The sequence below is a fragment of the Cervus canadensis genome, chromosome 14 (genome assembly GCF_019320065.1).
Source record: "Cervus canadensis isolate Bull #8, Minnesota chromosome 14, ASM1932006v1, whole genome shotgun sequence".
NCBI classification, from domain to species: Eukaryota; Metazoa; Chordata; class Mammalia; order Artiodactyla; family Cervidae; genus Cervus; species Cervus canadensis.
The window spans coordinates 33,296,363-33,312,315 of NC_057399.1; the positions used below are offsets into that span (position 1 = coordinate 33,296,363).

Consider the following 15,953-nt stretch of genomic DNA (forward strand, 5'->3'; position numbering starts at 1 on the left):
TGTATATCTGAGGTTATTGTTATTTCTCCCAGAAATCTTGATTCCAGCTTGTGCTTCATCCAGTCTGGCATTTTGCATAACGTACTCTGCATGTAAGTTAAATAAGCAGGGTGACAGTATACAGCCTTGACGTACTCCTTTCCCAATTTGGAACCAGTCTGTTGTTCCATGTCCAATTCTAACTGTTGCTTCTTGACCCGCATAGATTTCTCAGGAGGCAGGTAAGGTAGTCTGGTATTCCCCTGGGAATATGTGGTAATCCCAGGTAAGGTGGTCTGGAATTCCCAATTTCCATCTTGAATTCCCCAATTCTCTTTAAGAATTTTCCAGTTTGTTTTGATCCACAAAGTTTTTGGCATAGTCAATAAAGCAGATGCTTTTCTGGAAGTCTCTTGCTTTTTCGATGATCCAGTGGATGTTGGCAAATTGATCTCTGGTTCCTCTGCCTTTTCTAAAACCAGCTTGAACATCTGGAAGTTCACCTTCACATACTATTGGAGCCTGGCTTGGAGAATTTTTAGCATTACTTTACTGGCATGTGAGAGGAGTGCAATTGTATAGTAGTTTTGAACATTCTTTGACATTGCCTTTCTTTGGGATTGGAATGAAAACTGACCTTTTCCAGTCCTGTGGCCACTGCGGAGTTTTCCAAATTTATTAACATTTACTATGTGGCGGGCATTATCTCACCTAATTCCCACAGCAATCATGAATGGTAATTTAATTATCTTCACCCACATTACTTATGCTTTCAAAGCTTCCTTAGCTTCCTAATTACTTTCAGCATATTTTTCAGCCCTCTTTCACCCAAACGCAAGTTAATTTTTAACCCTTCTTCATTAATCCTCTTAACCCGTATTATTCTATTCAAACCCAAAGGTTCTGTTCCCTCTATATTCCTTGCACTTTTCCTTTTCAAAAATTGAGGTACAATTGACATATAATCACTTTAACATTCCCTACAGTTAAACGATTTTTTCTTCTTGTGGTGAGAACTTTTCAGATCTACTCTTAGCCACTTTCAAGTATACAGTAGTGTTGTTAACTTCCTTGTGATTTTCTGCACCTTGAGTCTCTGCAGGCTGAATTCTAAACATACTCTTTTCTCTCAATACAACCACCTTGTGTATAAAACCTCTGGCAGCTCCCTACTAAACTCTTAGTTCTTTATTCCTCTGACATTTACTTTTAACTTGTTATATTCTTTTGATTTTTGTGTTGAGGACAGGGATGGAAACTTATCTATGTTGTTACTACAGCCTCTTTTGTATTATATTGTTCTCAATAAATGTGTAGAATGAGTTTATACAACTCTTCAAATTTGATTTTATGTTGAAAATTATGCCTTGAATTTATGTTGATAACTATATATATTAAGAATGATATTAAAGGGACTTCCCTAGTGGTCCAATATTTAAGACTCCATGTTCCCAATGCAGGGGGCCTGGTTCAATCCCTGGTCAGGGAACTAGATCCTGCATGCTGCAACTAAGAGCCTGCATGCCGCAATGAAGACTTAACACTACCCCTGTCAAAACAATGATATACATAAGAACACACATAGTTTTGGCTCTCTACAACTTCATATATTATTTTTAACTATAGATTTTTTTTCTATAGATTTGATTATAGATTTTCAGAGTCTGTCTCCCAGTTAAACTATAAGAACTGGAACCATACCATCCCCTTCAGCTTTCGTTAGTAAACAACCAAGCATCAAGCACCATGGTATATATAAATGCTTTTTGACAAAATGAGGAAAAATACCTGGGGCCTATTAGCGACAATGAGTCTTCAAGTTCAAGTGATGGCAAAACAACTTCTGGAATGAAGGTAAGTTGTATATCATTTCTGTATTACAGTACAGTATAACTTTTAATAACTAAACTCCCCATCATATTTTTTAGATCACTTTCAGATCCTGCCACCTTCTCAAGCTTTTAATATTAAATATTTCTTAATTCACTCTAAGTCAATGATAAACTAGATCATAAACATTTTCATTTATCTTAGCGTATATTATAGCCATCACTGCTTTGATCATAAAATTATTGATGTCAATTACATATTAAATACACCAATAAAATTAGACCCCTGGAATGAAAACAGAGATCTAAACAGCCACTTAGTATTTTATATATATACAAAATCACAAAGGAAAATTTTTTGGTAGGAAAAGTCATAAGGAATGAGAGAAAAGAGCTAATACATGAGAAAGAGGAATGTTATTTCAGCATGTTTTAACTTAGCATTTAAAATGATACTATATACTGACATCCAAATGGCCTATTAATTCAATACTAAACGTGGAAACATACTCTGCTAGGATCATGAAGTCTTGCAGGTAGCATTGCGGCGATTTTTCTTCCTTTACATGGACACTTTAATGGATGACCTTTAAAGAATACTAAATGATAACGGCGCAGAAATGCACCGGCTGCGACGGACTGCGCAGATGACACCACCCTTCTGGCAGAAAGTGAAGAGGAACTAAAAAGCCTCTTGATGAAAGTGAAAGAGGAGAGTGAAAAAGTTGGCTTAAAGCTCAGCATTCAGAAAACTAAGATCATGGCATCTGGTCCCATCACTCCATGGCAAACAGATGGGGAAACCGTAGAGACAGTGGCTGACTATTTTTTGGGGCTCCAAAATCACTGCAGACGGTGATTGCAGCCATGAAATTAAAAGATGCTCACTCCTTGGAAGGAAAGTTATGACCAACCTAGACAGCGTATTAAAAAGCAGAGACATTACTTTGCCAACAAAGGTCCATCTGGTCAAGGCTATGGTTTTTCCAGTGGTCATGTATGGATGTGAGAGTTGGACTATAAAGAAAGCTGAGCACCGAAGAATTGATGCTTTTGAACTGTGGTGTTGGAGAAGACTCTTGAGATCCCCTTTGACTGCAAGGAGATCCAACTAGTCCATCCTAAAGGAGATCAGTCCTGGGTGTTCATTGGAAGGACTGATGCTGAAGCTGAAGTTCCAATACTTTGGCCACCTGATGTGAAGAGTTGACTCATTGGAAAAGACCCTGATAATGGGAGGGATTGGGGGTAGGAGGAGAAGGGGACGACAGAGAATGAGATGGCTGGATGGCATCACCGACTCGACGGACATGACTTTGAGTAAACTCCGGGAGCTGGTGATGGACAGGGAGGCCTGGCATGCTGCGATTCATGGGGTCGCAAAGAGTCGGACATGACTGAGCAACTAAACTGAACTGAACTAACACTGAACACAAAGAACTGGAGAATTTGTCTTTGTACTCTTTGGCCAAGATCCCAGAAGTCCACATAACTTACCAAACTGGAGGCAGTGGAAAAACAATTTGACTTTTTTGATTATATAAATCCATTAATTTAGTCACATTTCTAGTAAAAATGGGGTACTACTTTTTAAAAAGAAAACTAGACCTTAAATAATATAAGCTAACCAGATTCCTCATTCATTCAACAAATGCATATTGAATACCTGCTGCCGCTGCGGCTGCTAAGTCGCTTCAGTCGTGTCTGACTCTGTGTGACCCCATAGACGTCAGCCCACCAGGCTCCCCCATCCCTGGGATTCTCCAGGCAAGAACACTGGAGTGGGTTGCCATTTCCTTCTCCAATGCATGAAAGTGAAAAGTGAAAGTTAAGTCACTCAGTCGTGTCTGACTCTTCACGACCCCATGGACTGCAGCCCACCAGGCTCCTCCGTCCATGGGATTTTCCAGGCAAGAGTACTGCAGTGGGGTGCCATTGCCTTCTCCCTTCTACTTACCATGTACCAAATGCTGGGGTGACAATGATGAAGATGACTAACAAGGTCTCTCCTTTTAAGGAAGACAGGCCTTAAATAATTGCATACAAAGAATTTTATTACAGCTTTGAAGGAGTTCCATGTACTTCTCACTCTGACCTCAATCTGAGTGAGTGCAGTAACATGATGCTGGCTGGCATAAGGAAAGAGAGTTATGTAATACATAATGAGAGCATATATAATGAAACATTAAGTCAAAGAGAACATCTGGGAAGACCGTGACGTCTTAAACTTTCTAGGAACTAAAAGAAAACTACAGTACAGAAAGTAAGGAGGAGGGTCAATTAAAATGAAGCTGGAGAGTGAAGCAGGCACAGACTGAAGATCCCTAAGTAGGAAGGAGGGACTTTAAGGTTCACCATACCACACAGAGCTTTGAAAATCATATTAGGATTTTGATTTATGAGTTAGAAAAGAATTGGTTAATAAGTGACAGCCTTCACTGGGAATAAAGTGAGTCATAAGTAATTAAGTAAATTAGTTTCGGGAAGTTGATCTAGAGAATTCTTCTCAGACAAAAGATGAACGGTTTTAGATTTTAAAAGTTGAGTAGGTAAATAAATCCATTTATTGCACACCTGTATGTATGAATACAATGCAATGTATTTAAACATCACCCACTTCTCCCTGAAATCCAACCACTGTTTCTAAACTGACAAGGAAATGGGGAAGGTGACTAGAGTACAACATACACATGATTAGCAGTGTTACTGCCTTAGAGTATAAATATAGGCTTTCGAGAGACTTTAACAACTTTCCAGGAATATTCTCACTGCCCTCTTCATTTTGATAACTAATAAATTTCAAGGTAGTTTCAAAAGAAGTCTTTAGGCCTACTCTTCCCTACCATCTTCAACCCTGGCCTATTAACTCCATGTGATGAGGTTTAATAATTTCACTACAAATGGAATGTGGACGAGTATACAATCATTATCCCAAATAAGATAATGGATACAAACATTGAGTAAGTATAAAATCTACCTTTTATTTAAGATGAGGCAAATCTGAAATACCATAATGTTAAACCCCAAGAGTAAGATGACCCATAAACATTGCTTTACCATGAAATTTAAGTAACTGCTCTGTACTGAAAAATACGCAAAAAAGGAGGGAGTACTCATAAATAATTTAAAAAGGTGCTCACATTTGTCACTCTAAACTAAAAAAAAATTCATGTTTTTAAATATCATTTTGAAAAAGCACTATGAACCAACCCCTCAATGTAAAAATAAATGTATTGGGGGAAGTTAGGTGAAGGGTACCTGAAACTTCTCATACTATCATTGCAACTTCTTCTGAATCTAAAATTATTTAAAAATAAAAGGTTGAAAAAAATATACTTGGCTTCAGATTACTTACTTTAATCAATGTAGAATTTAGTGGTAAATTAAGAAAAAAAAGTTAAAACAATGAAATCCAGAGTGAAATTTTAAAGCAGAAGTCATGTAAAGTTATGCAAAAAGGATTTAAAGCATTAGGTTCAAATACTGAATATACCATCTATTTGGAGAAGGAAATGGCAACCCACTCAGTGTTTTCGCCTGGAGAACTCCATGGACAGAGGAGCCTGGGGGTCTTAAGTCCACGGGGTCGCAAAGAGTTGGACATGACTGAAGCGACTTAGCACAGTACATACCATCCACTAGCTGAGTGACCTACAACACACCATTTAAGCTTTCAAGATTACTGTGAAAGTCAAATGAGATATGTGGAAACAAAGTTTGTAAATTGTAAAGCCTTGTAAAAATGCTGTTAGTGATTCAAATTTCCTAGCTTAAAATTCCTTTTCGTAAAGATCTGTCCTCATTTCATATCATGTTATCTTTCAACAGAACAAGAACGCACTTCAAAAATGGTATTCAAACAAGGAAATACAGCAACTCAGTTTATTACATGCAGATTCTTCTGCATTGATGCTAACAGTTCACTGGTCCAAAATTACTAAAATACTTAAAAAACTATACATTATGTAAACAAAACATAAATAAGACAGCATAGTTCTTTGTACATATAGTTTAGTACAGGTTGTTAAGGATTTAGGGATATGTACAATTTTACACAATGGACTGCATTTTCACAATGCATAAATATATATATATCTATTTTTTTTACAGAAACAAAAATATTATTCCACTAAAGACACAGAATATCGTATTGGAGATACACGCTGCAACAGTCCAAATTCAAGAAACATGTCAATGCAAGTGTGCAAAACCCTAGCTTATTCCAAACTAGTCAAACTTGACTGTTCAATTTATGTCATACAGACAGGTAAATCCTGTCTATTTTAAACAAATAACCTTTGAAAACATACTCATACCAATGAGTGAAATGGAACAGATTTTTCCCTCCCCAAGAAAAACAAAGCCTTGTTGCAAGCTAATGAAAAGATACATTAACACGCACACAAACTATGTATAGTATGTTTTCAACAGTATAATAAACAGTTAAAATTTTTATGGGAGTCAAAACAATGCCCCATTATTTAAAAACTGGCTCGTTTAGTCTAAATTCAAGATGCAGCTGTGTCAGGCTTCTCTAAGCCAGATGACTGAAAAGCAGGGAAGACAGAGGCAGGATTTCGACTGGCAGATACAATTTGAGACAGTGATGGAGAGGCTGAAGAAACCTTAGATGGTGGAGTATTTATGGTATTCAAAATGGCTCCTTCTGGGCTGACCAATAATTTTTTGACTGATGTGTCCAAATGAAATACTGAAGTGTTACTTGGCAGTGGAGGATTACTAGAACAAATGGCAGAAACTAAAGATGTCTTAGCCAAAAGAGTTGCTGGAGGAGACTTAATTACTGAAGTCAGTGACACTGTTGGTACAGGAGGTGGAACAGAAACTTTAGCAGTTGGGCTTATGATTTGTGGTGCTGCAGGTACTGTGGATAGAGAACTTGCATTCCCAAGAGAGTTTACAATTTTTGTAGAGCTTTTTAGATAATGTTTTACAGGTTGCCCACTTAAGGAATTATTTGATGCTAGTGTGATCTTCTGGGCCAGGTTATCTACTGGTGTAGGCTGAGTGCCTTGGCCATTATTAAGAACTAAGGGAGGTCCATATTTTGGATTAGTAGATATAAGAAGAACATGGCTGCCAGCTCCAAGACCTTGTGGTGGAACAATAAACCGGGCTCCATTAATCATGATCTGAGTACCAGGTGCCAAAGGTGTACTGGTATTGATGATTATTTTTTGCTGAATACAAGGTTCACTGAACTGACTCCCTATTACACTAGTTACATTTGATGGTGCTGTAGCAGTGTGAATGGCAGTGACACCTGGAGTAGAACTGTAACTAGGGGTTGATTTTAAGAAAGCAGGGGACATTTGCTGGTTTGGCAGAGAAGCAAAATTGGAAATGTTAATTATTTTACCTGGATTTGGTGAAAGGGACGGCAATTCAGTTTGAGGTTTATTTGTGTTTATATTTGTTGGCACTGTAGTTGAAACCCCTGGTGACTGCAACTGGACCGAAGTCCGAGATTGTCTTTTAGAAAGAGATACAGAACGTGTGGCTCCTGGTGCTGTTGCTGCTTGTGGAACTGTGTTGATTGTTTTAGGGGACACAGTCACAGGTGTAGGCAAGGCAACCGTAACAGGGATTTGCAAAGCTGATGTTAAACATTTCGGAGACACTGTTGGTTGTGTAGTTGAAATCAGAACAGATGATGCAAGATGTCCTGTTTTCACAGTTGATATAGCCACAGTGTTTCCGAGATTTGACGTGCAAATTCTGTTTGACAAACTAGGCATAATTCTTGAAGAGGTATCATTTCCACTGACTAAAACAGGAGGTCGTGTCCCAACTGAGGCAGAGGTTGAGGTCACTGAAACAGAACCCAAAGATACATTTGCTCCTGTTCCTGAAAACATGTTTACTGTTCTTGAAGCAGAAACCACTGATTCATTAACAGGAGTAATATTTTGACTCATAAAATTTGAGCTTACTGGAATTGAACTGCCACTTGTTGACAATGGTAAAACATAGCCCTTGCTACTTTTTTCTTCTCCTTTTGAGGTTACATTTTGCAGTATGTTAATTGATGGCAGAGCTGGCACACTGCCTGAAGTATTAACAATTGCTTGGCCTATGTTTAGCCCAATTTTCACATCTTTTATCTGAGACACAGTTGGTGATGAATTTATTTTTATTGGTGTTCCCACTGTAGATGGAATTAGTACTATCTGGGGCTGTTCTGGAGACTTAACATATGTTTTACTCAATGGAGAAGGAAGAGCTTGTTTTAATGGTTCTGCTACAATGGTTGGGGTTGAAGTGCCACTGGGAATTGCAGCATTTATAAAAACTAATTTCTGGGCAGAAACAGCTGGAGATGTTGGTGCTGGTGCCACATTAATCGAAGTTCCACTGCCAGAAGAAAGAACAGATGGAGCTGACACCAGCATAAGTTTCTGCACTGGAGTCCCACTGATAGTATCTCCACTTGCTGCTGCTGTTGCGTCTGTTCTTGTAACAGGGTAACTTTTTGTGACATAATCTACTTGTTGATGTTTCGCTGGTGTACGAATAACATTTGAACTGGTTTGTCCAAAATTTCCTGTTGATATGCTAATTACACTTACCGAACTATTTGCTGTTGATGGTAATAGAGTGCTGGAAGAAACAGAGGACTTTAAGGGAGAGGAAGGCATGGGTGAAGTTTTATCTATCGTATGGCCCAAATTACCACTGCAGGAAGGTTGGCTTAATGTAAATTTAAGATTTTTCCCCGTGGATGGATTAAAGCCAGCTGGAATGGAAACAGAAGTAGGTGCTTGGCCAAAAGATGGGAGACTAGATGTAGCAGTTGTTCCAGCTACCGACGGAAAAGCAGATGATGAGGAAGCTGATGACTTTGGTACCAGAAATGCCTGAAGCTGAGGAGCAATAGTAAAAACTGAACCTGAAGATAAACTGCTGGGTGAACTCTGATCTGGATTGGTCTGCACTTTTACAACTCCAGTGTTTCCACCTCGTGTCCTAACAAGAATTGACTGTGAATCTCTTATACACACAGTTTTCAGTTCTTGCTTTGCTTCAGAAGAATCAGCAGTTTGTTGTGCAAAACAGTTGAGGGAACTACCGGGATTTGTAGATCCATTTAGTGTTGTTGCTGATAACTGAGGCTGAACTGTTGAGGAAGTGGTGGGTGAAGCAATGGGCTGTGGGAATGCGGCGGCTGAAACTGTGTTCTTGACTTTTCCTGCCTCACTCTGGCTAGTCTTAACTGGTGGTGCTAACAAATTACTTATGGAGGTTACAGGTGTCAAAGACTGTGGTCTAGCACTACTCACATTTGACAAAGGGGTAACTGTCTTGTTGAAAGCTGTATTAGATAGTTGGGTAGAAACAGTTCCTGTTGGACTGACAAGAACTGATGGTAAAGAAGAATTTACATTTGCTGTCTGTGGGAAAGATGAACCATGTTGTTCTGTACCTTTTTGTTGAAGTGGTGGTATTTCTTTTGCAACTGCTTTCCCTTCCTTGTGCTGAATCACAAAACTCTTAGGCAGAATGAGAACCTGTTGCATAATTTTTTCTCCTGATTTAGGATCTAGCATAGGTTGCATCTGAATCTTTACAGAGCTGTTATGAAGATCTATGGGCAACCACTGACCACAGGGCATTTTGTATACCATCTGTAAAGGACCTTTTGTACTGGTGTGGCAGGTCAATGCTGGCTTTATGGGGCTTGCTTCTGGAGGAGACATAACTGGCTTTTCCACAGCAGGGGCATTTCTACCTGTGGAAGGGGGCAGTTGATTTGTTAAGGTCACTTTGTTCCCAATATTCTTTGCAAGCAAGGCCTGAATAGGTTTGGTCCCTTTCTGGAGAGTAGACAGTGGTGTTGAATCCAATGAGGCAAACGACTCCGGAAACAGTGGCTCTGTATGCTTTGATTCATTCAAACAGTCCATCTGCACATCACCTTCTACATTCTCAACCACTGTCTCATTTGTGCTTAACTTAGCTTTCTTCCTTGGGGAAAGCTCTTTTGTGCTATCATCCAGGTAACTAATTTGCTTGGACTGTCGTTTAAGTGTTTTAGGCAGTGTCTTTAGATCTTTAGAAGGCAATTCCTTTTTCAACAACTTACTTCTGGCCATAGGAAAAACTATTTCTGACAATTTCATATCATCTGAAAATGATAAAAACAAGCGTTTTGTTTATATAACACAACTGAATAGCAATGATAAGATCAATTATAAAAAAGAAAGTCAATCTTTGAACCAGTAATTTATTAAAAAAACTGTAGTGTGATTCAAAAGTCTCAGTACCATTGATGGAAATTAAGGTAAGGAGACCTTTGACATGGTAATCCTGATTTTGTAACCATTCCCAAGAACAACATATTATTAATGAGGAAATTATTTTTGGTCAGATTCTGCTGCCAATACAAGTGTAAAAGGAAACTTTACAACTTGAGATACTCAAGCCAGCAATTAGGGCTCAGAATTTAGAGTAGACTAGTACTCTACTAGTCTACTTTTCTCTTTCTAGACAGAGAAATCTTCATATCAAAGAGAGATGTTTCTCCCTATTTTCTTTTTTTTTTAGAGATAGACTCTAAAGAATAAAAAACATTCATTTTTTCTGCTGTTCAATTATTCCTACAGTAAAAAATTTATGTTCATATCTGGTCAAACTGGGCTGATGAGAAGTTATATCTTTTCAATTCACCAAAGACGTGAAATGTAATAGGTTAATACATTAAGCACAAATTTTCATACCTATTAGATAACTAAGGAAAGTTATTTAACTGGATTTACAGAATAATATAATCTGACAAATTGAAAGGAATTAAAGATAATCTTATCCAGCCTCCTTATAAGAATGAGGTGTCCACTCTAGTCTCATTAGGTCATCAACATAAAAAACAAAAACCAAAACCACTTCACTTTATTAAAGACTTGCCAAGTTTCATTTAAGCAAACACCAGATATATTGTTTCAAAAATAATAACAATAAAAAGAAGAGAGTACACCTATTTCAAAGGGATTGTATATTAACGATGTGTGGTCTCTACTGAGCAATAACATGCCTATAGTTTGGAGTCAGATACTGGTTCCAGAAACTCCTAGAACAGTAATAATGACTCCAAAGAACCTTTAATAAGACATTAGCACACCTTCAAACATAATAAATTTCCCCAATCAATAAACCTCATTAACCAGACTATCTTCTATCTCCACAAAAGACTAAAATTTCTCTTTGTGCCTGTAGTGTTCATTTAGAGAAAGTCTGAATGCCTACCTGAATCAAAATGATCCTTCTCCAGGATATCTAGAGGTTCTGTGGTGTCTATAGATTTGCTACTGATTTCTACTTTAGGGGTTTCTCTTCCAAGATCTCCTTCACCTTCTTCACTAGTCCACAGTTCTCTAGCAAATTTATCATGATCAGGCTGTCTTCTAAAGTCATCATAGTCTTTCTTTAGGCGACTCCTGAAATAAAATATTCAGCATAAAAATACATATGTGCTAATCTCTTGGAAGCTAAAGTAACTCAACATTTCAAACTATTTATTTCAGTATTTTCAATTAAGTCACTAAACCTATGTTTTAATCAAGTGTGTGTAAGATTTTTTTAGAGAGAGACTCTAAAGAATAAAAAACATTCATTTTTTTCTGCTGTTCAATTATTCCTGCTGTCCAATTAATCCAATGATGATTGTTCAAGAAGACACAACATAGGGTATAGGCATAGGAAACTTAAAGATTGTATCTGTAAAGTATTTGCACATACCACCCACTGTCATTCTAAAGGCTACTGGGAGACCTATTAAATGTGAAAATGTGAAAAAGATTAACTTTTTTTTCCAACTGCACTGACAGAAACAGACTTGAAATAGTCTTAAAATTCATTATAATATTGTTTAAAAGGTCACTTAAAAGTGTTAAACAAAAAATTCTAAGAAACAGTATCTATTATTTTTGACTCCTCCAAGGAGTAACAACAAAAATAATCCTTCGTTTAATACTGAAAGCAATCCTATCTAAACCTTGGGTCTCACTAGAACTTTTTTTTTAAATTAAGTATAGGGAAACAAAGCTGGAAAATGATTTTTCACATAAAAACATAGTACTTACATTTCTATGACATTACAAGAGATAGAAACATTCCAAGTGATTGCATGGTATTTTAGTAATCCTTTATTATTCATTTGCTTTCAATTGAGTTTCTCTATTCTACTTTAACCTCTGTTTATTTTGTTTGTTTAAAAAAAATCTGAACATACATTCTCCAATTTACTTTTGCTACAAATCCCTGTCTGTGCATACCGGAGTATAAATCTCACCTCTGTCACTTAACAGTTGTAAGACTTTGGACAAGTTTCTTAAACTTTCTAATCATCAGTTTACTTATGTGTACAAAGATACAAAGATACTTATCTTATAGTATGTGTGGCACATAAATATTTAACAAATGTTAGTTAATAATTACTCTCAATTTATTTATGTTTCAATGATTGCTTAAGGGTTTTACAGAGCAGATGATAGCTGTAAGATAATAGACTGGATTATCAAAGGATAACTAAATTTAATTTCCTTTTAGAACTATCTAAATGGGGATAGTACAAAGTTTCTCCTTTCTCAGTCTTCTTTCTCACCTTGGCTAAAGACTTTGCTGCTTATTTCACAGAAAATGGAAGAAGCAATCAGACAAGAACTTTCATATGTTCACACCTTGTCTGCAACTTAAAACCTTCATCTGTACTCATATTTCCCATCTAACCCCTCATATTCTCTAAGCTAACCCCTCCACAACTTATGCATCCTCCCTCAACTAGTCAAGAATCTCCAAAGTACCTTCCATTGTCTGATCCATTTCTGCCTCTCTATTTGATCATTTACACCAGTATACAAACATGTTATTTCTCCCAGGAAGAAAAACAAACAAGGACAAAATTAAAGCACTCTCTCTTGACTCCAACTTGTCCTTCCAGGTACTGCCCTATTTCTCTGCTCTACTTTTACAGAAAAACTCCAATTCCTTACCCCTCATTCTCTTCAAAAGACGAAGACTTTTACCCTCATTTTCCTCAGTTCATCATGAGTAGTTTCCTTTTTGAAACTTTTTACCTGTTTCTAAGACATCACTATTTCTCTTGGTTATGCGCCTATCTTGCTGAATACTCCTCCTCAGTCTCTTCTGCTGAGTCCTACCATCTCCACCACATCTAAACACTGGAATGTCCCAGGGTTCAGTCTCTCTTAACTGTGCTCATACACTAGATGATTTCTATTATCTCATAGCTTAAGTATAATCTATATCCTGACAACCCCCAAATTTATACCTTCAGTCTGGCTTACTCCCTTGAATTGCCACTCATATACTAAACTGCTTATTCAGTATCTCCAATTAGATGGCTGAAAGGCATATCAAACTTAATATGTTGAAATCCTAACTCCTCAATCCATCCCCTCCCCAAAATTCTTTGTTTCCTCTATCTCAACTAATGGCAATTTCATTACTCTAGCTGTTTAGATAAAAATATTGGGCACCACCTTTTTCTCATTTTTTTCTGACACTCCATATGCAAGTCTTAGGGAAATTCCACCAGTCCTACTTTCAAGATATATCCAGAATTCAACCACTCTTTACTGTTTGCATTGCTACTATTGTCGTCCAAGCCACTATCATTTTTCACCTGGACTACTGCTAAGCATAACTGATTTCCTGCCTGTATATTTGTCCCACTCTAATCTCAACTAAGCAGGCAGAGAGAATGCTTTAAAAAAAGTCAGATCATGTAATTCCTCTGTTTAAAACCCTTCAAAGGCTTCTTGTCTCAGAGTAAAAGCCAAACTCCTTAAATTCCTATATGGTCTGGCTGTGCTTTTGTTATTAAGTTATTTACGACTCTTCACTACCCGTGGACTGTAGCGTGCCAGGCTCCTCTGTCCTCCACTATCTCCCAGAGTTTGCTCAAATTCATGTCCACTGAGTTGATGATGTTATTTAACCATCTCATCCTCTGAAGCCCTGCTTCTGATGAAGGTCCAATACTTTGGCCACCTGATGCAAAGAGCTGACTGATTGGAAAAGATGTGATCTGGCTACCTTTCTCTGTATTTCTCTGACTCTAGACTCTTACCATTTCCCTCCTCATTCACTCAGCTTTGCTTATTCTCACCCCTTTGCATTTCCTATAAATGTCAAACATGCTTTCAACCTTAGAGCTTCTGCATCTTAGATATCCACATGGTTCTCTCCCCTATTTCCTTCAGGTCTCTTTTCAAACACCAACTCATCAAGGAAACTTTACCCAACACCCTGTAAAGAGCAATCATCATCCCATCTAAACCAAGCATTTCTTTCTTTTTTAAAAAGTATTTATTTATTTTTGGCTGTGTTGGGTCTTTGTTGCCGCACTTGGGCCTTCTCTAGTTACGGTGAGTGAGGGCTTCTTTCTACTTGTGATGCATGGGCTTCTCATTGCAGTGGTTTCTCTTGTTGAGAAGCATGGGCCCTAGGGTGTGCAGGCTTCAGTACTTGAAACACATGGGCCCTAGAGTGTGGTGGCTTCAATAGCTGTGGCTCATGGGCTTCACTGCTCCAAAGCATGTGAAATCTTCCTGGACCAGGGATTAAACCTGTGTCCCCTGCACTGGCAGGTGGATTTTTAACCACTGGACCACCAAGGAAGTAAAAAACAAGCTTTTTTTTTTTTTTTCCTGTATAGCACAGTGAACTATATTCAATATCCTGTGATAAACCATTATGAAAAAGACAAAAAAGAATACAGTGTATAGATGAGTCACTTTGCTGTATAGCAGAAATCAACACAACATTGTAAATCAACTGTACTTGAATAAAATACAAGTAAAACATTTTAATTATAGGATAATTGCTTTACAATATGGTGTTGGCTTCTGCCTTACATTAACATGAATCAACCATAGGTGTACATAAGTTCCTTTCCTCGTGAACCTCCCTCCCACCTCATCCCACCCCTCTAGTTGTCACAGAGCACCTGATTTGAGTTCCCTGCGTCATGCAGCAAATTTCTACTGCCTATCTATTTTACATATTGTAATTTATATGCAAAACAAGTATATCTTATTCCCTTAAACCAGCTTCATTTTTCTTCACAGCATTTATCATCATCTGACATTTGAGTTTGTCTGAATAGACATAACTAGTAAGGAGATTCAATCAACAACAACAACAAAATCTCTAGACATTTCTCCAAAGACAAATTGCCAATAAGCACTTAAAAAATGTACTCAATTTCACTAATTATTAGGGAAGTGGAAATCCAAACTACAATATACTATATATATATATATAGTATATTGTATACATGTATACAACATACAAATTGTATTTATTATACATACATATACATAATACATATTATACGTACACATTCATGTATATTGTATATATACAATATATACATATATACACAATATATACCACATTATACTCATTAGGATGGCTATTAAAAAACCAGAAAATAACAAATGCTGGTTAGGATGTGGAGAAACTGGAACTCTTGTACACTTATGATGTACACTATAGAAAACAATGTGGTAGTTCCTCAAAAAATCAGGTTTATGATGTCTATCTTCTTTGTGAAATGTACCTTCTATCATTTAAAATATTCATCTTTGTTTCATTTAGAAAAAAATTAAAAGTAGAATTGCCATAGTTCACTTCTAGGTATACATCCCCAACATTTGAAAGCAAGGTCTTAGACATTTGTACACCCATGTACACAGCAGCATTATTCATAATAACTAAAACATGAAAAGCCTCTCAAATGCCCATTACAGATGAATGAATAAGTAAAATGTGGTATATGCATAAAGTGCAATATTCAGTTCAGTCACTCAGTCGTGTCCGACTCTTTGTGACTCCATGGACTGCAGCTTGCCAGGCATCCCTGTCCATTATCAACTCCTGGAGTTTACGCAAACTCATGTCCATTGAGTCAGTGATGCCATCCAACCATCTCATCCTGTCCCCTCATCTCATTTTGTCCCCTTCTCCTCCTGCCTTCAATCTTTCCCAGCAACAGTGTCTTTTCAAATGAGTCTTTTTTTTTTTTAATTCAGTCTTTAAAAGGAAGTAAACTCTACAACATAGATGAACCTTGAAAACATTATGCTAAGTGAAATAAAGACAGTC

At 37.3% G+C, this 15,953-nt stretch overlaps 1 protein-coding gene across 5 annotated transcripts in view; it reads right to left on the reverse strand.

The window, feature by feature from the left end:
- Nucleotides 1–4,769: 4,769 nt before the first annotated feature.
- Nucleotides 4,770–15,953, reverse strand: part of KIAA2026 (KIAA2026 ortholog) — a 104,951-nt gene continuing 93,767 nt past the window's right edge. For all 5 annotated transcript variants that reach the window (XM_043486478.1, XM_043486477.1, XM_043486476.1 and 2 more), the window contains 2 exons: nucleotides 11,070–11,260; nucleotides 4,770–9,954 (listed from right to left, as the gene is read on the reverse strand). In XM_043486478.1, the coding sequence (XP_043342413.1) occupies nucleotides 6,317–9,954; nucleotides 11,070–11,260 (3,829 nt within the window). In that variant the 3' untranslated portion in view covers nucleotides 4,770–6,316. The remainder of the gene's footprint in view (nucleotides 9,955–11,069; nucleotides 11,261–15,953) is intronic.